Source organism: Lithobates pipiens, unplaced genomic scaffold, assembly GCF_037356315.1.
Source record: "Lithobates pipiens isolate NorthernLeopardFrog02 unplaced genomic scaffold, aLitPip1_a1.2 Scaffold_16, whole genome shotgun sequence".
Classification (NCBI taxonomy): Eukaryota; Metazoa; Chordata; class Amphibia; order Anura; family Ranidae; genus Lithobates; species Lithobates pipiens.
In genome coordinates, this window is record NW_027507748.1 from 552,055,281 (window position 1) to 552,082,026 (window position 26,746).

A 26,746-nucleotide genomic window follows, 5' to 3' on the forward strand; every position below is an offset into this window, starting at 1 on the left:
AATTTTTCAGAGAATATGAATGACGACAAACTTTTCTTTTACTCATGGTTAATGTTTAGTTGAAAACATAATGACAACAGAAACTACCCAAATTACCCTGATCAAAAGTTTACACACCCTGGTGATTTTGGCCTGAAACATGCACACAAGTTGACACAAAGGGGTTTGAATGGCTATTAAGGCCTCATGCACACTGGACGTTAGCATTATAAAAATGCCAGTAGCTTTGCAGTGATTCTAATGTTTTTCAACATTTTTGCAATACCGTTTTTTAGCATTTTTACGCGTTAACTTTTTTTTTAATGGATCAAAAACGTCTAGGGCTGCAACTAACGATTATTTTCATAATCGATTAGTTGGCCGATTATTGTTTTGATTAATCGATTAATAACCTTAAAAAAAAAGGTTAAAAAGTGTGGTGTAGAATTTAATATGTAAAGTTTGAAAAAAGGCAATTTATTCTTAAATATCTCTATATGCAGTGGTAAATATAAACAACCAACTACAGTGCCTTGCGAAAGTATTCGGCCCCCTTGAACTTTTCAACCTTTTGCCACATTTCAGGCTTCAAACATAAAGATATAACATTTTTATTTTTTGTGAAGAATCACCAACAAGTGGGACACAATTGTGAAGTGGAACGAAATCTGTTGGATTTTTGAAACTTTTTTAACTAATAAAAAAATGAAAAGTGGAGCGTGCAAAATTATTCGGCCCCCTTGTGTTAATACTTTGTAGAGCCACCTTTTGCTGCGATTACAGCTGCAAGTCACTTGGGGTATGTCTCTATCAGTTTTGCACATCGAGAGGCTGAACTTCTTGCCCATTCTTTCTTGCAAAACAGCTCGAGCTCAGTGAGGTTGGATGGAGAGCGTTTGTGAACAGCAGTTTTCAGCTCTTTCCACAGATTCTCGATTGGATTCAGGTCTGGACTTTGACTTGGCCATTCCGTTTATTTGTGAACCATTCCTTTGTAGATTTTGCTGTATGTTTGGGATCATTGTCTTGTTGGAAGATAAATCGTTGTCCCTGTTTCAGGTCTTTTGCAGACTCCAACAGGTTTTCATCCAGAATGGTCCTGTATTTGGCTGCATCCATCTTCCCCTCAATTTTAACCAACTTCCCTGTCCCTGCTGAAGAAAAGCAGGCCCAAACCATGATGCTGCCACCACCATGTTTGACAGTGGGGATGGTGTGTTGAGGGTGATGAGCTGTGTTGCTTTTACGCCAAACATATCGTTTTGCATTGTGGGCAAAAAGTTTGATTTTGGTTTCATCTGACCAGAGCACCTTTTTCCACATGTTTGGTGTGTCTCCCAGGTGGCTTGTGGCAAACTTTAGACAAGACTTTTTATGGATATCTTTGAGAAATGGCTTTCTTCTTGCCACTCTTCCATAAAGGCCAGATTTGTGCAGTGTACGACTGATTGTTGTCCTATGGACAGACTCTCCTACCTCAGCTGTAGTTCTCTGCAGTTCATCCAGAGTGATCATGCATCTCTGATCAGTCTTCTTGTCTGAGCTGAAAGTTTAGAGGGACGGCCAGGTCTTGGTAGATTTGCAGTGGTCTGATACTCCATTTAAAAATGATCGCTTGCACAGTGCTCCTTGGGATGTTTAAAGCTTGGGAAATCTTTTTGTATCCAAATCCGGCTTTAAACTTCTCCACAACAGTATTACGGACCTGCCTGGTGTGTCCCTTGGTCTTCATGATGCTCTCTGCGCTTTCAACAGAACCCTGAGACTATCACAGAGCAGGTGCATTTATATAGAGACTTGATTACACACAGGTGGATTCTATCACCATCAGTCATTTAGGACAACATTGGATCATTCCGAGATCCTCGCTGAACTTCTGGAGTGAGTTTGCTGCACTGAAAGTAAAGGGGCCGAATAATTTTGCACGCACCACTTTTCAGTTTTTTATTTGCTAAAAAAGTGTAAATTATCCAATAGATTTCGTTCCACTTCACAATTGTGTCCCACTTGTTGGCGATTCCTCATAAAAAATAAAAATTTTATATCTTTATGTTTGAAGCCTGAAATGTGGCAAAAGGTTGAAAAGTTCAAGGGGGCCGAATACTTTCGCAAGGCACTGTATATGGTTAGGGAGCAAAATATCTAATCCACTCTGAGAATAACAGACAGAAGAGTAGGGCTGCAATTAAAGATTATTTTCACAATCGATTAGTTGGCCGATTGTTTCGATTAAAAGGTTAAAAAAAAAAAAAAAAAGTGGGTCAAATTGGCGTTCATTTTCAACCACAGTGACGGGAAAATTTGGAAACCGAAAACTTCTGGGTCAAAGGAAATTTCAGTGTATGTGTTTTTTGTTCAGAAATGAAGTGAAAATTTCAAACAAAATTCTTTCATTCAGTGAATGTGCAAAGATTTTTCATCTGAATATTCTCACCTGAAAATTGATCCATGAGGCCAGCATAAGCCTTGGTACACACCTATGCAGTTTTTGCTTTTGATCTGTTTCTGCAGTGCTTTTTGATTTTTGCACATGCGATTTTATGGCAAAATGCGTTTTTTGCATTTTTTGGGCAGATTAAAAAACACAAATTGCTGCAAAAACGCATTACATTCTTTTTTGCAGCTTCTCCATTGAAGTATATTGAACCAAAAAAGCACAGTTTTGCGTTAAAAGTCCCTGACCCTTTCCAAATAGGCAGCGGCTTAAAAAAGCAGAGATATGAACGTGTCCCATAGGAAACCATGTAAATGAACTGTAGTGCGTTTCTGCAAAAAGCACCAATAAACATATAGATGTGAACCAGGCCTAAGACGTTTAGTAACATAATGGGGTTAAAAAGACTAAAATTAGCCCTTTATAGTACAAAAAAAAAAAAACAGATAACTACTGGAAGGGTTTCATTTTTTTACCGTAGAACAGTGAAAGTAATATTTACAGTAGTGATTATATTTTTGTACTATAAAGGGCTCTTTTTTTTTTTAACCCCATTATGTTACTGGCCGATTAATCAATTATGAAAATAGTAATCAATTAATTTCATAATCGATTAGTTGTCGAGCAATTAGTTGTTTCAGCCCTACAGAAGAGATATACTGTATACACCAGGGGTGCCCAAACTTTTTAAGAGCGAGGGCCACTTAAGGAACTTGGTAACCAGTCACAGACCACAATGAGCGGAGCGGGCGGATGACAGTTCACGGCTACACTACAGGCTCTTCAATCCGATGCACCCAGATTTTCTTTCTTTTTTTTTTCTTTTTTTTAGAGGATCAGAGGCAGGCGGGAGTAAACGGACAAAAGTCTGTTCACATCTTCCGCTCTCTAGAAGTGAATTGAGGGTCTGATTGGGTAGGGCTGATCGTGTGAAAAGGGCCTAAAACTTTCATACTAATGTGCTGCAGTTTACCCACACCACGGATGCAGTGTAGTGCACTTGTGTCTATCCTGTGGGTTAACTGAACTTTGCCATAGACTCTGCCTGTGGCAAAAGCTGGCGCTGTACAGGAAGCATCAGCTTATGGGGCTCTGCTCTGCAGCCACTTTCTTCCTCTACCACCAGCTTCATTCACAACACTGATGCTATGGTGGTATGACGGGTCGGCAACATGCGATCTGGGTTGGCTAACCTGCCATTCCAGAGCAGGAGGTCGCGGGCCACATTAGTGGGCTCTGCGGGCCACTGGTTGGCCACTCCTGGTATACACTATTAGAGGAGATATATTATTAGAAGAGGCATACTGTTTTTTGGCCAATTTTTGTTGGACAGATTAAAAAACACAAATTGTTGCAAAAAATGTATTACTTACTTTTCTGCAGCTTCTCCATTGAAGTATATTGAAGCAAAAAAAAAAAAAAAAGCACAGTTTTGCATTAAAAAAAAAAAAAGTCCCTGATCCTTTCCAAATACCCAGCGGCTGAAAAAAGAATAGATGTGAATCTGTCCCATAGGAAACCATGTTAAGTGAACTGTAGTGTTCTGCAAAAAACGCCAAAAAAACACATAGATGTGAACCAGGTCTAAGATGTTTGGTAACATAATGGGGTTAAAAACGAATGAGCCATTTATAGTACAAAAAAAAAAAATGATAATCACTACTGTAAGGGGTTAATTTTTTTTACTGTAGAACTGTGAAAGTAATATTTACAGTAGCAACTATTTGCTATTTTTGTACTATAAAGGGCTCATTTTAAGTTTTTTTTGTTTTTAACGAAAATAGTAATCGATTAGTTGACGATTAATCGATTCGTTGTTTCAGCCCTAAAAACGTCAAAAAACGTTTGAGCATTTATCAGCGTTTGACGTTAGAGCATTTTTAAAGCTAAAAAACTCCTCTCGGAACCCATTTGTTTTGGGGTTTTTTAAAGCCAAAAACGCCTCAGGCAAAAACTGCTGATAACAGCCTAAGGCCTCTTTCACACAGCCAATCCGTTCAGGTCCACCTGTCAGTTTTTTAGGCGGACCTGGACAGATGCTCCATAGAGGTCTATGGAGCGTCAGATGTCAGCGGTAACACGTCCGCTGACATCCGACCCACTTCACCGACCAACCACCTCTCTTAGCCATTGGGTTGTTACGCCCACCTTTAGGAGAATACTAGGCATTACATGTTATGTAAAACACAGAACTTTCCAGTTCCGCCCAGGGGGCGGTCCCATAGGTAAGAACCCTCCAGCCTGCCATGCAGTCATCAGTAAATCAACAAGCAGTACAACGTAAAAAGAAAAAGGGAGTGGGTGCTGTGTCGGTCTGAATTACAGAGAAAAGGATTTTACGGTGAGTAGGAAAAAAAAAAAATTTTCTCTTATAGTCACCGACCGACACAGCTCCTCTCTTAACCATTAGGACGCCCCCAAGCAGTGCCAAAAGGAGGGGTGGGAAAACAGCATTAAAAAAAAAAAAAAATAAAAAAAAAAAAAACTTCATCCACAATGGCAAGTGGGAACCAGTGTAACTTTACCCACAAAAAAAAAAAAAAAAAGTGCGTGGAAAAAAAATCCACCACAAAACCAGGGTACCCTCAACAGGAGTGACTACCCACAACCGCACCAAAAACTGCGGAATGTAATGCAACAGTGCATTAACTTAACGGTACTGCGTTTTTAACCAAAAAACTGGAAAAAATAAAAATATTGCAACTATACGGCCATCAGCAAAACTGTGAGGCCAGAACAGGCATCAGTTGATGCACTGACATCTACCTTGTAGAACTTGGTAAATGTGTGGACAGTTGACCAGGTCGCCGCTTTACACACTTGACCGACAGACGCAGGAGGCCCAAGATGTTTCCGACTGCCCTTGTGGAGTGGGCTATGACCGGAAAGGAGGGCACTTCCCCCTTCAAGGTGTAGGCTTGCACTACAATCTGCCTGATCCACCTGGAAATGGTGGCCTACGAGACCGAAATGCCTTTCTTTGGACCAGCCGCCTAAACAAACAGCGAGTGACTTCCGAAAGGGAGCCATGGCAGACAAGTGCACCTTCAGAGGCCGAACCACGTCCACAGTGTGAAGGGCCACCTCCTTAGGATGTGTCGGCTTAGGACACAGAGATGGTAACACAATGTCCTCATTGATGTGAAACACGAGACCACTTTCGGCAGAAAAGACGGTTGCGGACCCAACACCACCTTAGACTTGTGGATAACCAGGTAGGGCAACTTGCAGGACAAGGCCGCCAGTTCTGAAACCCTCCTGGCCGATGTAACTAGAAAGACCACTTTCTGGGAAAGTCAACAGAGGGACCTCCCTGATATTTTCAAATGGCGGTTTTTGCAGCGCCGATAACATCAGGTTCAAATCCCATGGGTGTAAGTGTGGACGCACCGGAGGGACTCTCAGTGTCACCGACACAAGTGCAGATGCCAGTACTGGTCGCATGGCTGACCCCACAACCGTGAACAAGGAATGAGCCACTGCCTCGGCCTTCCTGTCCATGGGATCCTTAAATGCAGGAGTCCCCTCTACTGGGATCGTGGTTACTTTGTTTAACCTGGATACTGGGGGGCCCATGACCAGAGGAGCTGACCACTTTTTGAGAAGGCTCTCCTCAAAAGGGTAACGTACCCCCATGTATTTGGGGACCGAAAAGGTCCGTTGCGGTCCACCCCATTCCTTGTAAATGAACTTGTCAAAATAAGTCAGATACGGGAACACCTTAGGTGAACGGGCTGGCTTACGGGACGCAAAAGGGACCGCTACCTCAGCAGAGGAATCTGCTGGCTCCTGAATCTTCAGGGTATCACGCACAGCCGTAATAAGTGATCCAAGAAGCATTCATCCTCACTGTCCGAACAGTCCTGGTCAGCGTCATCTGAAACGGCCGAGCAGGGGTCATCAGCCTCAGCAGGGCCCGAGTCTGCGTCAGAGCTCTCCGGCAGGGGCTGCTTTTTAGCACCTTTGCGCCCACGCACGGCCTCCTTCTTGGCAACAAACAAATTGAGGACCGCCAACAAGGTGTCCAAGGGCACTGCGCATTCCGCAGATGAACCGGGTGCAATTGCCTGGATTTCGGGGGAAGAAACACCAGTTTCTGAAGCCATGCTGACCCTACCTTGTCTGCCACCCGAAGGGGACTTAGGACAGTGACAGTCCCACCCACCTTACTGCTGCTGGCTGAGGGGATCTTTCCCGCAGGACTCACCACCCTCAAGGGTTCTGCGCTATCCAGCAGGTAGTGCCTGAAGTCTCTGTTGGCTCCCAGGTGCAGAGGAATCAGCTGTGTCGGTAGCGCAGACCCCCCCCCCCCCCAGACGAGAGCCCCACTGTAGAGCCCCTGCACAGACAGACACACACACACACCGCTCTGCAGCATCCCCCACGGGGGGGGGGGGGGGGCAGGGAGAGAAGAGAGGGAGGTGAGGGACCCCGGAATCGACCTCCCAGGGAATGCGGGAATGCCCAGCTGCTTAGCTCCACCGAGGCAGGGAGAGCTGTACTTACCAGTCCTGAAGCGCTGGGAGACATTCCATTACAGACCCACTCTCCGATCAGTATGGGGTGGCTGCTGGCCCAGCACACTGACGCAGACATCAGTAGCCCAGTCATATGTGTGCCCCAGAGCAAAAAATCTCACGACCACCTCTGGAGCTGAGGTTTCGTCGTGGCCGGCCTAGAGCGGAGCTGCGACCTGCACACGCAAGGATAAGGGTATCCAGCCTGTCACTTAGCCGGCTGTTGCTAGCAGATCACAGGATCCATCATCTTGCGCAAAAAGCCAAGCTTCTGCAGGAAAAAAAAAAAAAAAGGACAGACCGATGGGCCCGTCAGGGTTCTTAGGTCCTTCTCCTTCACTAGGCAAAATAACTGATGACTGCATGGCAGGCTGGAGGTTTGTTACCCAAGAGACTGTTTTTCTTGTGGGTAAAGTTACACTGGTTCCCATTTGCCATGGTGGATGAAGTTTTTTATGCTGTTTTCCCACCCCTTGTTTGGCACTGCCTAATGGCTAAGAGAGGAGCTGTGTTGGTCGGTGACTAGAAGAGAAAATAGGATTTTTTGTACTCACCGTAAAATCCTTTTCTTTACAATTCACTGACAGACACAGCACCCGCCCCTCCTTTTTTCTCTTTACATTATACTGCTTGTTGATGTACTGATGACTGCATGGCAGGCTGGAGGGTTCTTACCTATGGGACCGCCCCCTGGGCGGAACTGGAAAGTTCTGTGTTTTACATAACATGTAATGCCTAAAGGTCCTAAAGGTGGGCGTAACAACCCAATGGCTAAGAGAGGAGCTGTGTCGGTCAGTGAATATAAGAGAAACCTACACTGCAGTCCGTCGTCATCCCATCTCCCATAGGGGAGAGTAGCGCTCTAACAGGTCCATCCCTGCACAGTGTGCAAAGACAGACCTGTCATCTTTCTGCTCAGCGGGGATCGACGGAGCGATCCTCGCTGAGCAAGCAGATATCCACGTGGCAGATCATCACTGATCCGCCTCATGTGAAAGCACCCTATGCGTGCATGGACACATAGGATAACATGATGGGGAGGTTATTGGCTGCAGAAGAAAAAACGTCTGAAGCTGAAAACAGCTGCTGTAAAAACTTCCAAAACTGTCCAGCATGCAAGAGGCCTAAAGGTAATCCTCCTCACCTGTGATCTGTTTGCTTTGTAAAAAGGTCAATGAGTTTCTGGACTCCTGACAGACCCTTGCATCTTCCATCCATCAAGTGCTGCACTGACGTTTCTGGATTCTGAGTCATGGGGAGAGCAAAAGAATTGTCAAAAGGCTCTGCGGGAAAATGTAGAACTGTATAAAACAGTCGTGTTACCATCTATGCCGAAAGTGGTCTCGTGTTTCACATCAATGAGGACATTGTGTTACCATCTCTGTGTCCTAAGCCGACACATCCTAAGGAGGTGGCCCTTCACACTGTGGACGTGATTCGGGCTCTGAAGGTGTACTTGTCTGCCATGGCTCCCTTTCGGAAGTCACTCGCTGTTTGTTTAGGCGGCTGGTCCAAAGAAAGGCATTTCGGTCTCGTCGGCCACCATTTCCAGGTGGATCAAGCAGATTGTAGTACAAGCCTACACCTTGAAGGGGCAAGTGCCCTCCTTTCCGGTCATAGCCCACTCCACAAGGGCAGTCGGAAACATCTTGGGCCTTCCGACACCAAGCGTCTGTCGCTCAAGTGTGTAAAGCCGCGACCTGGTCAACTGTCCACACATTTACCAAGTTCTACAAGGTAGATGTCAGTGCATCAGCTAAAGCCTGTTCTGGCCTCACAGTTTTGCAGATGGCCGTATAGTTGCAATATTTTTCTTTTTTCCAGTTTTTTAAATTTTTTTAAAAACGCAGTACCGTTAAGTTAATGCACTGTTGCATTACATTCCGCAATTTTTGGTGCGGTTGTGGGTAGTCACTCCTGTTGAGGGTACCCTGGTTTTGTGGTGGATTTTTTTTCCACGCACTTTTTTTTTGTGGGTAAAGTTACACTGGTTCCCACTTGCCATGGTGGATGAAGTTTTTTTTATATGCCGTTTTCCCACCCCTCCTTTTTTGCACTGCTTGGGAGCGTCCTAATGGTTAAGAGAGGAGCTGTGTCGGTCGGTGACTATAAGAGAAAATCGTTTTTTTTTTCTACTCACCGTAAAATCCTTTTCTCTGTAATTCACAGACCGACACAGCACCCACTCCTCCTTTTTCTTTTTATGTTGTACTGCTTGTTGATGTACTGATGACTGCATGGCAGGCTGGAGGGTTGTTACCTAAGGGACCGCCCCCTGGGCGGAACTGGAAAGTTCTGTGTTTTACATAACATGTAATGCCTAATATTCTCCTAAAGGTGGGCGTAACAACCCAATGGCTAAGAGAGGAGCTGTGTCGGTCAGTGAATATAAGAGAAACTTACACTGCAGTCCGTCGTCATCCCATCTCCCATAGGGGAGAGTAGCGCTCTGACAGGTCCGTCCCTGCACAGTGTCCAAAGACAGACCTGTCATCTTTCTGCTCAGCGGGGATCGACGGAGCGATCCTCGCTGAGCAAGCAGATATCCACGTGGCAGATCATCACTGATCCGCCTCATGTGAAAGCACCCTATGCGTGCATGGACACATAGGATAACATGATGGGGAGGTTATTGGCTGTAGAAGAAAAAAACGTCTGAAGCTGCTTTGATTTGTAAAAAGGTCAATGAGTTTCTGGACTCCTGACAGACCCTTGCATCTTCCATCCATCGAGTGCTGCACTGACGTTTCTGGATTCTGAGCCATGGGGAAAGCAAAAGAATTGTCAAAAAGGCTCTGCGGGAAAATGTAGAACTGTATAAAACAGGAAAGGGATATAAAGATATCCAAGGAATTCAGAGATGCCAATCAGCAGTGTTCAAACTCTAATCAAGAAGTGGAAAATGAGGGGTTCTGTTGAAACCAAACCACGGTCAGGTAGCCAACTAAAATTTCAGCCACAACTGCCAGGAAAAAATCTGGATGCAAAGAAAAACCCACAAATAACGTCAGGTGAAATACAGGACTCTCTGAAAACATGTAGTGTGGCTGTTTCAACATGCACGATAAGGAGGCACTTGAAGAAAGATGGGCTGCATGGTCGAGTCGCCAGAAGAAAGCCATTACTGCACAAATGCCACAAAGTATCCCGCTTATAATATGCCAAATAGCACAGAGACAAGCCTCAAACCTTCTGGCACAAAGTCATTTGGAGTGATGAGACAAAAAATTTAGATTTTTGGCCACAACCATAAATGCTACATTTGGAGAGGAGTCAACAAGGCCTATGATGAAAGGTATACCATTCCTTCTGTGAAACACGGAGGTGGATCGCTGATGTTTTGGGGATGTGTGGGCTACAAAAGGCACAGGAAATTTGGTCAAAATTGATGGCAAGAAAAAAAACTAACAAAAGTATTTGATGAAAAAAAAAAAAAAAAAAGAAGAATGCAGTATGTTATCAAAAATAGGATTTTTATAACAGTTTACCTGTTAAATCCTTTTCTTGGAGTACATCATAGGACACAGCGCCTTAAGTATTTACTTAGTGGGTTATAGCTACCTTCAGGTGTTGACACTGACACACCCAATACAGGAAGAAAAGTTTTTTGAACGAGCTGAAATACTGAAACCTACTTATAGCGCTACATCCCATTATCTATACAATAAATACAAGGTTTCTATGGGACTTTTAAAGCGCAATTGCACCGTATTATATAAAAATATACATTTTAATACAATTTAGAAAAAACATAAATACATAATTAAAATTAGTACAAAAATATCACAGAATGAATATAAACAGTTGCAATGCAGATACCGTATATACTCGAGTATAGGCCGACCCGAATATAAGCCGAAGCCCCCAATTTACCCCCAAAAAAACTGGCAAACTTATTGACTCGTGTATAAGCCGAGGGTGAGACATGCCTGTCCATCCCTGTGTGTGTGTCCGTCCATCCCTGTGTGTCCGTCCATCCCTGTGTGTCCGTCCATCCCTGTGTGTCCGTCCATCCATCCCTGTGTGTGTGTGTGTGTCCATCCATCCATCCATCCCTGTGTGTGTGTGTGTCTCCATCCATCCATCCATCCATCCCTGTGTGTGTGTGTGTCTCCATCCATCCATCCCTGTGTGTGTGTGTCTCCATCCATCCATCCATCCCTGTGTGTGTGTGTATCCATCCATCCCTGTGTGTGTGTGTGTCTCCATCCGTGTGTGTGTGTGTGTGTGTGTGTGTGTGTGTGTGTGTGTGTGTGTGTGTGTGTGTGTGTGTGTGTGTGTGTGTGTGTGTGTGTGTGTGTCCAGCCTACCTGTGTCCCGAGCCTTTGTCCCGAGCCTCCGTCCCGTGCCTTGCCTCCTTGCCTCCGTCCCGTGCCGTGCCTTGCCTCCGTCCCGTGTCGTGCCTTGCCTTGCCTCCGTCCCGTCCCGTGCCTTGCCTCCGTCCCGTGCCCTCTTCGTCGGCGCCTCGGCGGCCATTGTAAAATTCAAAAGCCGCGCCTCCGCCTTCGCCTGTGATAGGCGGAACACTGAATTTCCCAGCAGCCTGTGTTCCGCCTATCACGGACATCGTATCATCCTCGTCCGTAGTATGAGGATGATACGATGTCCGTGATAGGCGGAACACAGGCTGCTGGGAAATTCAGTGTTCCGCCTATCACAGGCGAAGGCGGAGCCGGAGGCGCGGCTTTTGAATTATAGAATGGCCGCTGTCTGTCTGCTCGACACGCTGATCGAGCGGGCAGACAGCGATGACTCGAGTATAAGCCGAGGGGGGCACTTTCAGCCTCAAAAAAGAGGCTGAAAATCTCGGCTTATACTCGAGTATATACGGTACATCTCCTCTGAGACTGTTTATATTCATTCTGTGCTATTTTTGTTCAAATTTCAATTATGTATTTATATATTTTTTCTAAGTTGTATTAAAATTTATATTTTTATATAATACGGTGTAATTGCACTTTAAAAGTCCCATAGAAACCTTGTATTTATTGTACCCAATACAGGAAGTTGACTCTCCTATATAACCCCTCCTCCTTCCAGGAGTACCTCAGTTTTTGTAGCCAAGCAATATACTTAAACCCCATAAAAGAAGAAGGGTGGGACCCTCTGTATCCTATGATGTACTGCAAGAAAAGCATTTTACAGGTAAGCGGTTATAAAAATCCTATTTTCTTTATTGTACATCATAGGACACAGAGCCTTAAGTATATACTAAGTGGGACGTCCCATAGCAATGCTACTTGAAGGGAGGGAGACATAAGCCATAGGGCACGCCCAGACCTTGAGGACTTATACTGCTGCCAGCAGCACACTGCGCCCGAAGGCGATATCCTCATTCCTTCTTACATCCAATTGGTAAAATTTTGTGAATGTATGGACTGAAGAGCAAGTTGCGGTCTTGCCGATCTGAGCAAAGGGGGCCTGGTGATGCACTGCCCAAGAAGCACTAACCGCTCTAGTAGAGTGCGCCTTAACTTGAATGGGGGAATCTTATCCCCTTAAACCATAAGTTTGAATTATAACTTGCCGAATTCACCTAGCAACAGTGGATTTCGATGCTGCCTGTCCTTTAGGACCTTCTGGCAGAATAAATAAGACATCGGTCTTAGGAATTGGAGCGGTTTTCTTTAAATAGATTTTCACTGCTCTCACTACATCAAGACAATGCAGTGATTTTTCTTCCCTGGAATGTGGTTTTGGGAAAAATGATCGCAGGACAATATCTTTATTCAGATGAAAGCCTGAAACCACTTTTGGCAAAAAGCCTGGACGAGGGCGTAATACCACTCTGCCTCATGAATAATCAAATATGGTTCTTTACAGGAAAGAGCAGCCAATTCTGAAACCCTCCTTGCTAAGGATATAGCAACCAAAAAGATCAGCTTCCTAGTCAAAAGGACTAAGGGAATATGCTGTAATGGTTCAAATGGCTGTTTTTGTAACACTGACAAAACTAAAAATTCAACTCCCAAGGGGCTAAAGGTGATTTAACTGGCGGATTAATCCGCATCACCCCTTGCATAAAACCTATGCTAGGCCAAAGGATAGAGTCACAAACTGGTAGTGCTCTTCCCTCATTGCAAGTCGCAGAAACCACTGATGCCTGAGGCATATGGGTATATGCAAGTACGCGTCCTGGATGTCCAGAGACGCCAGGGAGTCCCCCTGATGGAGTGAGACTACGGAGCAAACCGATTCCATTCTGAACCTTTGTACTTTTACAAAGCAATTGAGGGCTTTTAGGTCCAGATTTGGACGTACCCCTTCCTTTTTGGGGACTACAAACAGATTGGAGTAGAATCCCTGAAACCTTTCCAGCTTTGGAACAGGCATTATCACCCTGCATCTGAGCAGGTCCCTTACTGCCCCAAACAGGGCCTCCTGGCGAGTCAGGAGTAAAGGTATGCTGGAGGGGAAAAAATCTGTTTGGTGGCCAAGAGAGAAACTATCTTGTAGCCTGATGAAACCAGTTTGCAGACCCATTTGTCGCAAATCCGAGAGGCCTACCGAGCTGCAAACTCCAGAAAGGCGACCCCCACACGTGTGTTGGGCGGGGGCAAACCTTCATGCGGTAGCACTTTTGCTTGTAGGCTTTGTCCCTCAGCAATCGCCCTGTTGGACTGGGAGCGCTTACCTGACGTCCCAGGCGGATGAAAAAGCCTCTTTTGAGTGGAAAAGGAGGGCTCTTGCCTCCGACGCGGCTCTTTAACCTTCTTGGATTGTGGGAGCAATGTGCTCTTCCCACCTGTGACATTCTTAATGATGTCATCCAGCGAAGCTCCAAATAGCGGCTCAGCAAGCAAGGGCAAATATGTCAGAGCTTTTTTAGATGCCTGGTCTGCAGACCAGCATTTCAGCCAGATCAGCCACCGTAGCACCACTGCCGATGCTCTGGAGAGCAGGGGAAGTGTATCCAGGGCCGCATCACAGACATACTTAAGGCCGTGAAACAGCTGGTCTGCTAGTTCTACGCAGACTGGAGGTGACTGTTGCTTCTCCTATTCACGGTGCAATAGTTTTGCCCACTCAGTAATGGTCTGCATCACCAATGCTGTGGCCAGTACCGGTTGCAACGATGTCCCCACTACCATAAAACATGGACCGGGCCACTGCCTCGGCTCTCCTGTTGGTAGGTTCCTTAAATGAAGTAGTCCCTTCTACCGGAATCGTGGTTACTTTAACCTGGATACTGGGGGAGGGTGGCTCAACGACTGGGGGAGCCATCCATTTTTTAAGGAGGCTTTTTTCAAAGGGGTAACACACCGCCATCCTTTTTGGAACTGAAAAGGTCCGTTGCGGGCTTCCCCATTCCTTGTGTATGAACTTATCAAAATAAGTCAGATACAGAAACGCCTTCGGTGTATGGGCCGGTTTACGGAATCCAAAAGGGACCGACACCTCAGCAGAGTATTCTGCTGCATCCTGTATTTTCAGGGTATCCCACACAGGGGTGATAAGTGCTCCAACTAGCGCTTTTTTCCTGCGTGGACTCGAACACGGTATCATCCTCACTGTCTCAACGGTCCTGGTCAGCATCCTCTGACACATCAGAACAGGGGCCGCCAGTCACCACAGGGCCCGAGTCTGAATCAGAGCTCTCCCTGGAGGACAGGGGGCAGGGTACGTTTTTTACCCCCCTTGTGCCCGCATGCTGCCTCCACCCCAGCAACGAACGTTTCCAGGACCACCAACAAAGTGTCCAAGGGCACTGTACCATTTGCAGGCCAGCCGGTTGCAATTGCAGGGAGATCTGGGGAAGAAACGCCAGCTTCTGACACCATGCTGACCAACCCTGTCTGCCACCCTTGGGGACTAGGGAAAAGGTGCTCAATCCCACCCTCCTAGCTGCTAACAGACTGAGGGGCCCCACCTCAGGACTAACCACCCTGACCGAGCGCTGCGCCGTGCTGTCGCTGAGTCCTGTGTCAGCCACAAGTGTCCAGTAGTAAAAACCGCACTGTTCTGAGGCACAGGAACCAACGCTGGGGAGAAAAAACACCCTGAAAGGGCTACAAGAAAATGGCCACCGGCCATTCTTGTATAGTAAAAAAAACTAGGAAACTGTCCACTGGACTTCAAGAAAATGGGCTACGGCCATGCTGCTCGCAGAGACTAACAGAAAATGGTGACGGCCAGCGGTAATGGGGGTAGCACATGCAGAGCCCACAGACACCAGCAGACAGATGAAAGCACATGGACACAGACCCTCTTAGCCCCCCAGCTAAGGGTCAGGTAGATACACCGCACCACAGCCCAGCCATGCAGCATCCCCCGCGGGGGGGGGGGGAAGACAGGGAGAAGAGCGACCCCCTAATCGACCTCCCAGAGAATGCCCAGCTGCTCTGTCCTGCTGAGACAGGGAGAGCTGCACTTACCATCCAGACAAGCTGGAGACATTCCATCACAGACCCACACCCGAGCAGTACGGGGTGGCTGCTGGCCACAGTACACTGACATCTGTAGTCCGGTCATATGTTTGCCCCGGAGCATATAGCTCACCGGCCACCCCTGGAGCCTGAGGGGCATGTCATAGCCGACCCAGCACATAGCTGAGGGCCTGTACACACTCGATGGCCAGGCTGGGGAGAATACAAGGACCTATATTATCCAGCCTGTCACCCAGCTGGCTGTTGATAGAAGATCACAGGATAACTATCTTGTGCAAAAGGCAAGAATCCAGAAAAAAAATCCCCAGGACCGATGGTCCCGGCAGGGAGCCTAGGTCCTTCTTCACTAGGCAGAAAAAAACCGAGCTGCAGGAAGCAGGCTGAGGGGTTATAGCCAGAAGGACCGCCCCCTGGGCAGAACTGTACAGTTCTGTTTTCACATGTATTACATGTTCTGCCTAGTCCTCTCCTGAAGGTGGTATGATAACCCCTACAGTCAAGATTTAATGGAGCTGTGTCTGTCAATGAACAAAAGAGAAAGTACTTTTTCCACTGGAAATTATCTGGATGTATTTATCCAAATCATCGCCAAATAGTCGCTCCCTATGAAATGGGAAACTAGACAGTAGGGTTTTGCAGGGTGCTTCAGCAGACCAACCCTTTAGCCAAAGGGCCTACGCATGTGTACTAGCACAAGTGCAAGGCGAGATGCCTGGTGAATAGAATCCTTCATAGCATCTATGGTAAAACATAACGCTTTTGGTAAATTGGCCAACTCACTGGCCTGTTGTGCAGGAAGCTCGTTAAGGTTCTCTGTGAACTGGTCTTTTAAGAACTGACAGACGCCTATAGCTGCAATTGCTGGCTGAGCAACAGTACCTGCTAAAGTAAAAAAAGGATTTTAACAGGAATTCCAACTTGTCATCCATTGGATCCTTTAGCATTTGTGTATTGTCCACTGTACAAGTTAAACTTTTATTCACACTGGAAATCGCAGCATCTACTGCTGGGCAGGGGAAAAAATGCATCTTCACGTATACAGGGGCTGAAGTGTGAGAAGCAGTTGCACCACCAATTGCTTCCAATGACTCATCCTGGCTTGCCATGTCAGGTATCTCCGGAGAGGATGACAATGGGGAGGCATGTCTGAAGTTCCCAGCGCCTGGCGGTGGTTTTGGTATTTCAGTAGTAAGCTTTGAACCAATAATGCAAAAGCGCAAAAAGGTACGCTAAGAACTGTTCTATTTGAACAATAGTAGGAAAAACAGTGGTAGCATAGAATGATCCAAAGCTAAACAATACTTTTTTTCTGTACTGCAAATGCCTGTGCAAACCCCTCATGTGCACCAGCATTTCTGTGTCCTGTGGCAGCCTTGCTTCAGCTGCTCTGATAGACACTGTCTGTTTCCCAGAGTATCAGCTTTAAGCTTTTTCAGGTGTGAGCCTGATTGTCTATGCGCACGCCCTTTGCTGTGCTTTAGCAAGAGTCACCTCAGAGGGGAGGCGGGTGATGGGGAGGGGGATTTATACAGCCGTTTTATCAGCTTTTCAGATTAATTCCTTCTTTAAACATAACATGTATCCCTATCCACTCAGTTTGACCCCCCCCCCCCCCAGCTGCTGAGACCCACGCTGTATTAGCACAGATTTAAACAGGGTCTATACACTATTACTCCCTCTAGAGGAGTTTTTAAGGCATTTTACAATAAAATTGCAAGAAAAGTAATAGGTGGACTTTGCAGTTCCTACGATTTCTTCTTTCCTTTTTGTCACTGCTGTAAACCGACAGATCAAAACTTCACCCATCACAGGGGGGCAGGGTGGTTAAACCTCCAAAGACCGAGGCCCTGGGTTCCACTCCTTTGAACCATGTATAGCACCCCTCAGGACAACTTTAGGTAATGTAGCAAGACCAAAAAGAGTCCTGGTTCCTAGGGTCCAGCCCTCAAAAAGGAGCGTTACAGGCAAAACCTTGTTCTTCCGGGTACTATCCTGGAGTCGCAGTGGCAGGATGGATCCGGTTGTGGAGGTTTTTTAACTCCAGCATGGATCCCTCCTGGAGCTCTGCAGAGCACATCTTCGCTCGTGCCAACACCTTTAGACACTGACGAAAAAACTGAGGTACTCCTGGAAGGAGGAGGGGAGTCAACTTCGTGTATTGAGTGTGCCAGTGTCAACACCTGAAGGTAGCTATAACCCACTAAGTAAATATTTAAAGCTCTGTGTCCTATGATGTACGATAAAGAAAAATACCGGAGGAACATTTGCATTCATCAGCCAGGAAGCTGCGTATGGGACATACTTGGACATTCAAACATGACAATGATCCAAAACACAAGGCTGAGTCGACCTGTCATTGGCTACAGCAGAATAGAGTGAAAGTTCTGGAGTGGCCATCTCAGTCTCCTGACCTCAATATCATTGAGCCCCATTTGGGAAATCTCAAACATGCAGTTCATGCACGACAGCCCAAGATTTTACAGGAACTGGAGGCTTTTTGCAAAGAGGAATGGGCAGCTTTACCATCTGAGAAGATAGAGCCTCATCCACAAAAGACTTCAAGCTGTCATTGACGTTAAAGGTTATACACGGTATTAAGAAGTGGGGTATGTAAACTTTTGATTAGGGTCATTTGGGTAGTTTCTTTTGTCATTATTATAAAAAAAAAAAAGAGTAATATATGGCTTCAGCCAAACACTAACCATGAGTGAAAGAAAAGTTTGTGTTAACATTGATATTCTCTAAAAAAAAAAAATGGCCACAAAATCATAAATTCTGCCAGGATATGTAAACTTATAAGTACAACTGTAACTAGTTTAGTTGGCCTTCCTTAAATCCATCATAGTACTGAAATATCTCCATGGGATTTAATATTGTAAAAGTCTCACCGTGTGCCACGCTGAAACACTCTGCTTTTTTTCTCTGCCACTTCCCTCTGCCGGAGGATCTCCAGTTCTTTCATATCTGTCACTCTTTCTACAGAGGAACGAGCCTGGCCAGTTGATGCCAAGTGCTCTGCATTCTAAAAAAATAAAAAATACCAATAGCACTCTAAAACATTTTATTGCTAATATGTTGTAAAAGGAAATAATGCATTTGAATATTTTTGGGGTTTACAGAATTATACAGGCAGCCATTTAGGACTTCTTTACATATGCAAGCCTGTCACCACTTACTAGTAATTATCACATCATGCAACATGTTATAAATACAGCACTTAAAGCCTAAATAGAAGCACTTGAATTGCCACTGTGTAAATTCTGGACCTGTATGTAGGGCTATTGTCACAGTTAGACAGTTAAGGCACTGTTTGGCTGAGATGAATTTTGAGACCAAAATAAAAACTTTTTTTTAAAAAAGGTATGTTTTATTGATGTCCAATTTATAGAAGACAAAAACGATGTTCACAATGTACACAAAAAGGTTAACAATCTCCCGTGTTTGGAGCAGGTGCAGATGAATAGTGAATCAAGATGTAAGGAATAGCATCATAACATTATATAGAAACAAGTATACAGCAAAACGTAAGTAGGGTTCATTTTTGAAACCTAACTAGAATGTCTAGGTTTCTTCAAAGGTTTGACTAAAACAGTTAGCATTGTGTTTTTTTACTGAGCGATTAAAAAGGCATTTTAAAATGTCTACACATCCTAAAGTAAAATAAGAATCTTGCAGCAACTTACTTGATCTCGGAACATGAGTGATACCGTTTCCAGCACATGCATGCTCCATTGCTGCTCGGTCTCAGAGCTAGCCAAAAACTTCACAAGGTCATCCATGCCACTCATGTGGATTGCCCACAGGACTCTATCATGAATGCTTGCATCATCATCAACTCCCTGCAACATAAGAGTTCCAAAAGTTCAGTATAACTCTAAAGGATTAGCCTATTCAAAAGTGATATTTCACTTATATATGGAAGCTAAACACCTGTTTCACCTTTTATCTATAAAAGAAATATAAATAATATAAATGAAGGAAGGATTATCCAGTGATAGATCTACACTGTCCTCTCACACCTTGGATTTTCATTCCTCCTACTAAAGCAAAAGTGCTATGAGACGTTGACAGTCCTTTTGCTGCAGTTAGGATATAAAATAAATGAAGACTCTAAAGGGAGGAACGCAACTAGTCACAGCAAATACGGACCTGAGAGACATGGTTAGGTATTTTAGCAGGCCAGTATCTATCAAAGCTAAACATTTTTTTTAGCTTCAGGCTTACACTTTTTTTTACCTATCAAACAGTAGTGAGGCCCTTCTGGTGATACATTAGCAGAAGTATAACTTATAATGTTATAGGAGGTTCCTTATAAAAAATAGAAACTCTTTAAAAGTATAGTGCAATCTATACATAGTATACATGCCGATTTCAACTATTTGTCTTAATTCACACGATCGGAATCCTCGTCGGAAGAAGCTCTGATGGTTTTCCCAACTGAATTACGCTCAAGCTGTCTTGCCTACACACAGTCACACCAAATTACGATTGTTTAGAACGCGGTGGCGTACAACACGTACGGCGGGACTAGAAAAAGGAAGTTCAATAGCCAGTAGCCAATAGCTTCTGCCTTGTAGTTGAATCTGGGCATGAGTGATTTTTGGCATGTCGAAATTGCATACACATGATCGGAATTTCAAATAGCATGTTCTCAATTTTCCCGACAGAAAAACATTCTATCAATTTTTTTGCTTGCGGAAATTCGGACAGTTAAATTCCGATAGAGCATACAAACGGTCGCATTTTCCGATGAAAAGCTCTCATCGGTCTTTTTCCGATCGTGTGTACGTGGCATTAGGATTCACAACCTAGTATTATCAGTCTCCAGCAAAGGCAGAGTTGTTATGGCTATGTAGAACATACATGTTCTACAAAGTTTTAAACATACAACAGCATAGTAACATGCAGTTTTTAGGGCCTATAGGCTCACATCTTCACCATGTATTTGCATGGTTTTCCACACACATAATCATATCAATAAAACGCTACTTCTGTCAGGACCCACAAACACAATACCTTTAGCCATTGTAAAGCCACATGCAATTAATAAGGTAAAATGTATTATGCAGCCAACCAGCAATCCTTGTTTATCCACCAAAATGTGTACACTTGGTTTACATGGTAACTGCATACCTTTAGTCCTTTTACACATACATACTTTACACAGGTGATGTTCAATGAAAAACTACACATCAGAACAATTCAACATGAAGGATTCACCAAACTGGTAGTTGCTCTGAACACACTTTTATTCTTTCCATGCTTTACACATCAAATTATAGTCCCACATGCCAAAGATGTGCTAGTAGGTTAACTGGATCATGTATAAATTGGTCCTAGTCATAGGTGTGCATAGCCTATTGCAATTGGGGTGTGAATCCCAAAGCTAAAACACATGTGTGTGCATATTTATATATACCGATAGTGTCAGTAGAGCAGTGGACGTGGTCAATAGGGCAGTGTCAGGTTTTCCTTTTTTTTTTTACAATTGTACTTTTTAAACCATTTTTTTTTTTTTTTTTTAAGATGGCTTTGGTGAAATATCAGAAGTCTAATTTGGGGGATTCTGCGCCACACAGGGCACACCCCTATGGTCCTAGTATGTGTATGAATGAATGTGAGTCAGGGACCTTAGACTGTAAACTCATTGAGGGCAGGGACTGAAGTGTCTGTACAATATAGATGTGTAAATTGCCGTTTAAACTGATGGCGCCATAAGTTCCTGTAATGCAGGCCATACACGGTCGAATTTCGAACGAATTTTCTTTTCAAAATCAGAAAATTCGTTTTTTTTGTGATCCGATGATGCCACGATTGATTTTCGAAATTCGGCCGACCAAGCCTTCAATTTCACCTCATGTTGCTACAGAAAAGAATTTTCTTGGCTGGGAATTTTCTTTTCTCTCCGTAAATTTTCTTTTATCTCCGTACATTTTCTTTTCTTATTACGTTTCTCGCACGATTCTCCCATCATTGATTAGAAAATCATTTGTTTTTCTAAAAATTTCCAACATGTCCGATTCCTCAAATTTTATTTCCGCACGAAAATCGGCTGTTGCTGCAGCCCACTAATGGTGCGAAATTCATACGAAAATTCTTAGATACGATTTTCGAAAGAAAATTCTTTCGAAATTCGAACCGTGTATGGCCGGCATTATAAAGGAAATAATAAAATAACAAAACAATAATATTTACATTAAGTCCTAAAAGCCAAGTGCTACCTTTTCTTCATCTGGATCAGAAGGCACATGAAGGATATTGCGCACCAAAAGAAGAATCCTTTCAATTAATAAGTTATGCTCTTCTTCACGCTGCTCCCAGTCCTATGAAGTAGAGAAGTTTAATAGAAGAAAAAAAAAAAATAAGGCAACAATGCAATTGTAAGTAAAAAGAAGCTTATAAAATCACGATTAACTGCTTCAGCCCTGGAAGGTTTTACACCCCTTAATGACCAGGTCATTTTATGTGCAATACGGTACTGCGTTGTTTTAACTGACAATTGCGCAGCCGCGCGATGCTGTACCCAAATACAATTGATTACCTTTTTTTCCTACAAATAGAGCTTTCTTTTGGTGGTTTTGGATCACCTCTGCGTTTTTTATTTTTTGTGCTACAAACATTAACCAGACCAATTTTCAGCTTTCGGTGCTCTCACATTTTTAATGATAATTACTCAGTCATGCAACACTGGACCTATATGAAATTTTTGTCCTTTTTTTCACACAAATGGAGCTTTCTTTTGGTGGTATTTAATCACCGCTGGGTTTTTTATTTTTTGTGCTATAAAAGAAAAAATACAGAAAATTCTGTAAAAAAAAGAATTTTTCTTTGTTTCCGTTATAAAATTTAGCAGATTAGTAATTTTTTCTTCATGAATTTTGGCCAAAATTTATACTACTACATATCTTTGGTAAAAATAAGTACAAATTGGTGGATATTATTTGGTCTTTGTGAAAGTTATAGAGTCCACAAGCTATGGTGCCAATATCTGAAAACTGATCACACCTGAAGTACTGGCGGCCTATTTCAATTCTTGAGACCCTAACATGCCAGAAAAGTACAAATACCCCCCAAATGACCCCTTTTTGGAAAGAAGACATTACAAGGTATTTAGTAAGAGGCATGATGAGTTTTTTGAAGTTGTCATTTTTCCCCACAATTCTTTGCAAAATCAGATTTTTTTAACTTTTTTTTTTTCACAAAATTGTCATATTATCCGTTTATTTCTCACACACAGCATATGCATACCACAAATTACACCCCAAAACACATTCTGCTATTACTTCCGAGTAGGGCGATACCACATGTGTGAGACTTTTACACAGTGTGGCCACATACAGAGGCCCAACATGCAGGGAGCGCCATCAGGCGTTCTGGAGCACCCAGGACAATTCTGACATTTCTCTCCTACATGTAAAAATCATCATTTATTTGCTAGAAAATTACATAGAACCCCAAATCATTATATACGTTTTTTTAGCAAACACCCTGGAGAATACAATGGTGGTCGTTGCAACTTTTTTATCTCGCACGGCATTTGCGCAGCAATTTTTCGAATGCTTTTTTTGGAAAAAAAAAAAGTTTTGTGCTTTAAAAAAACAAAACAAACACAGTAAAGTTAGCCCAATTTTTGCATAATGTGAAAGATGAAGTTACGCTGAGTAAATAGATACCAAAATGTCACTCTTCAAAATTGCACACGCTCGTGGTATGGCGCGAAACATCGCTACTTAAAAATCCCCATAGGCGACGATTTAATATTTTTTACTGGTTATATGTTTTAAGTTATAGAGGAGGTCTAGGGCTAGAATTATTGCTCTCGCTCTAACATTCGCAGCGATATCTCACATGTGTGGTTTGAACACCGTTTTCATATGTGGGCGGGACATACGTATGTGTTCGCTTCTGCATGCGAGCACATGGGGACAGGGGCACTTTAAAAAAAAAAAAAAAAAATTTATTGTTCATTTTACTTTATTTTAGTTTGACATTTTTTTCCCCAAAAATAAATTTTTTGATCACTTTTATTTAAACATCCCTTGTAATAGGAATATGGCATGACAGGTCCTCTTTACAGTGAGATATGGGGTCAATAAGACCCAGCATCTCACCTCTAAGCTGGGAAGTCTGAAAAAAAAAAAAAAAAAAAAAAAAGATTCTGGCTTTGATCGTATTGGCGAGTCGGGAGAAGCACCGGAGGGCGGCGGGAGGGGGGGGGGGGGGGTTATGTCTATGGCTGGGTATTGCAGGGTATCACCGACTATGGCTGGGTATCTCAGAGTATTGCGTTGCAGAGTATTGTGTTGCAGAGCATTGCAGGGTATTGGCGGGTGCTGCAGGGTATTGGTGGGTGTTGCAGAGCATTGCAGAGTGTTGCAGGGCATTGCAGAGTGTTGCAGGGCATTGCAGAGTGTTGCAGGGCATTGCAGAGTGTTGCAGGGCATTGCAGAGTGTTGCAGGGCATTGCAGAGTGTTGCAGGGCATTGCAGAGTGTTGCAGGGCATTGCAGAGTGTTGCAGGGTATTGCAGAGTGTTGCAGGGTATTGCAGAGTGTTGCAGGGTAATGGCAGGGAATTGAGGGGTTAAATTTCGGGGAGCAGCGATGTGGGCACTGCAGATGCAGCCCACAGCGCTGCTGACACCAATCTCTTCCCCCTCCGCTGTACCGATCGGTACAGAGAGGGGGAGGGAGGAACCGGCATCATAACATGACGCCGGTTTGTTTACAAGTGATCACTCCGTCATTTGACGGAGCGATCACGTGGTAATCGGCTGCGATGAGCGGCCGTTTACCGTGGTCCAGTGGACCCGGCGGCCACGGATGCTCTCGTGTGCGCGCCCCAGGGGGCGCGCAAGAGCGGAATTCTGGGAGCCCGTTAATTAACGGCCTCTCAGAGTTAAACAACCGCCCTGAAGCCGTTAATCGGCAATGGGCGGTTGTTAAGTGGTTAAATGAGCACCAATTTTTTTCATCAATAGATTTTTATTGAGGTTATGTAATATAACAGTACATTATATGTACAATAATGGCTAATAAAATACAACATTGTGCAAAGTATTATAACAATGTCAAGATAATAAGAGCTAAAGGATTACAATGTTGTACAATGTGTGATTAAAAAAAAAGAAAAACAACAATAAATAAAAATACAAAAACCAAGTATAAGAACTTGTTATTCCTGTAGTGATAACGTAAATCAAGTAACAAAGAAATATACTGTAGAAGCTTATTACTTAGGTAAGGATGTATGGCTACTGTGAAAAATTAATATTCACCCCTCCAGAGGACCCCTACTGGGATCTCTTGTGGGGGGGGCCCAATAAAAATTGTTCTACATTTTTCCATTGTGTCCATGGCAACCACCATCGTCAGTCAGTTTTCACTGGATGCCATGGCCAATTCATAGCTGCAATGTGTATTTACTAGGTCTAGAGTTTGCTCCAAAGATGGAGACTTATCTGTTTTCCACAACCTAGTTATGCTAATTCTAGCGGCTAATAGAATGCGAGTCGTGACATGTCTAAAAGGTAGTGGAATGGAGTCTACATTTAAGTTCAAAACTGCTAAATCAGGTGACAGAGGTATGTTCTGTTTAGTAAAATTTGTTAGTACTTTGAAAATATCTTTCCAGTAAATTTGGAGGTGGCTACATTGCCAGAGTATATGAATTAAATCTCCTTTGGTTGAGTTACATCTCCAACATATATTTGAGTTGCTTTCTTTAAATAAATTCAGTTTTGCTGGAGTGAGATACCATCTGAGGGACAGTTTTTGAGTGAGTTAAAAAGAGCACCAATTTTGAAAAAAATAAATAAAAGGATTTTTATAACAGCTTACCTGTAAAATCCTTTTCTTGGAGTACATCATGGGGCACAGTGCCTTAAAGTGGAAGTAAACCCATCAATTTAAAAAGTAAAAAAAAAAGGCATGCCGGGAATGCCAACTGCACATTGGCTGTGCTCTCAGCCAAACTATCAAACCATTCAATGGCTGGTGTCATAATGAATCACATGTGCAGCACCATAGCAGTCGAAGATTAAACAGAGTTTACTTCCACTTAAAGTAATTACTTAATGGGTTATAGCCTACCTTCAGGTGTTGACAATGGTATACCCCAATTCAGGAAGTTTACTCCCTATATAGCCCCTCCTCCTTCCAGGAGTACATCAGTATTTGTAGCAAAGCAATATACTTATATCCTAAAAAAAGAGGGGAAGGACCTCTGTGTAGAGGTTGACCAATATGAGTTTTTCTCGGACTGATATTTGGAAATCACGGTGGCCGATATATGATGCCGATTTTATTTTTTTTCCCCTTTTTTTTTCTCCATCTCAAAATCTAACAAACATCTTTCACACTGGGGCATTTTTAAGGCGCTTTTGGGCTAAAAATAACACCTGTAAAGTGCCTGCAAAATGACTCCCCTGCAGTCTGTGTGAAAGCCCAAGTGCTTTCACACTGAGGAGATGCGCTGGCAGGACGTTAAAAAAAAAAGTCCTGCAAGCAACATCTATGGTGCCGTGTAAACCGCTCCTCCACCACTCACTCCTGCCCATTGAAATGAATGGGCACCACTGCCGAAGCGCCTGCAATTCGATTTGGCAGCAGCGCTTCATGGGCGCATTTAACCCCTTCCTCAGCTGCTAGCTGGGTTAAGTGCCCCGATAGCAGCTGAATAGCGCCGCTAAAATGACGGCAAAGCTCCGCTCAAACTAGCAGCGTTTTACCGTCAACACCTGCCTGCTTCAGTGTGAAAGCAGCCTTAAGTAATAAGTGATACGGCAAATTTCTTAAATTTAAACATTTATTAAACAAATCAAACCTCCAATCAGTTCACTTGTATGTATAATTTAGATTTACAAAAAAACTATATATTAAATATAAAATACACAAAAACAGGTAATCAAAACTTTTGGACGAAAAAAAAAACAGGCTAACTTTACTGTTTTTGTTTTTTTTATGTTGCGGCCTTACAGATCTGAGCCATGGAGGCCTGATGACGCACTGCCCAAGAAGCACTAACCGACCTGATAGAATGCGCCTTAACTTGAAACGGGGGGAATTTTACCCCTTAAATCATAAGTCTGAATTATCACTTGCCAAATCCACTTAGCAACAGTGGATTTCAATGCTGCCTGTCCTTTCTTAGGACCCCTCCGGCAGAATAAATAAGACATCTGTCTTACGAATCTGAGCAGTTTTCTTTAACCACTTGCCGACCAGCGCACGACGATGTACGTCGACAGAATGGCATGGGCAGGCAAATGGGCGTACATGTACGTCCCTTTAAATTTGCCGCCCTGCCATCGGGAGCGCGCCGCCGGCCGCGCGCTCCCGCGCTGGTCGGGACCTCCGTGAGTCAGGTCAGGGGACACGCAGACTATCGCCGCGGGCATCCCCGCGATCGTCTCATGGAGCGGCCGAATGG

At 43.9% G+C, this 26,746-nt stretch overlaps 1 protein-coding gene across 5 annotated transcripts in view; it reads right to left on the reverse strand.

Annotated features, from left to right (window-relative positions):
• The window catches only part of TIMELESS (timeless circadian regulator), a 166,659-nt gene that overhangs the window by 77,089 nt on the left and 62,824 nt on the right, over positions 1 to 26,746 (reverse strand). For all 5 annotated transcript variants that reach the window (XM_077483456.1, XM_077483459.1, XM_077483455.1 and 2 more), the window contains 3 exons: positions 21,539 to 21,640; positions 19,001 to 19,156; positions 18,206 to 18,339 (listed from right to left, as the gene is read on the reverse strand). In XM_077483456.1, the coding sequence (XP_077339582.1) occupies positions 18,206 to 18,339; positions 19,001 to 19,156; positions 21,539 to 21,640 (392 nt within the window). The remainder of the gene's footprint in view (positions 1 to 18,205; positions 18,340 to 19,000; positions 19,157 to 21,538; positions 21,641 to 26,746) is intronic.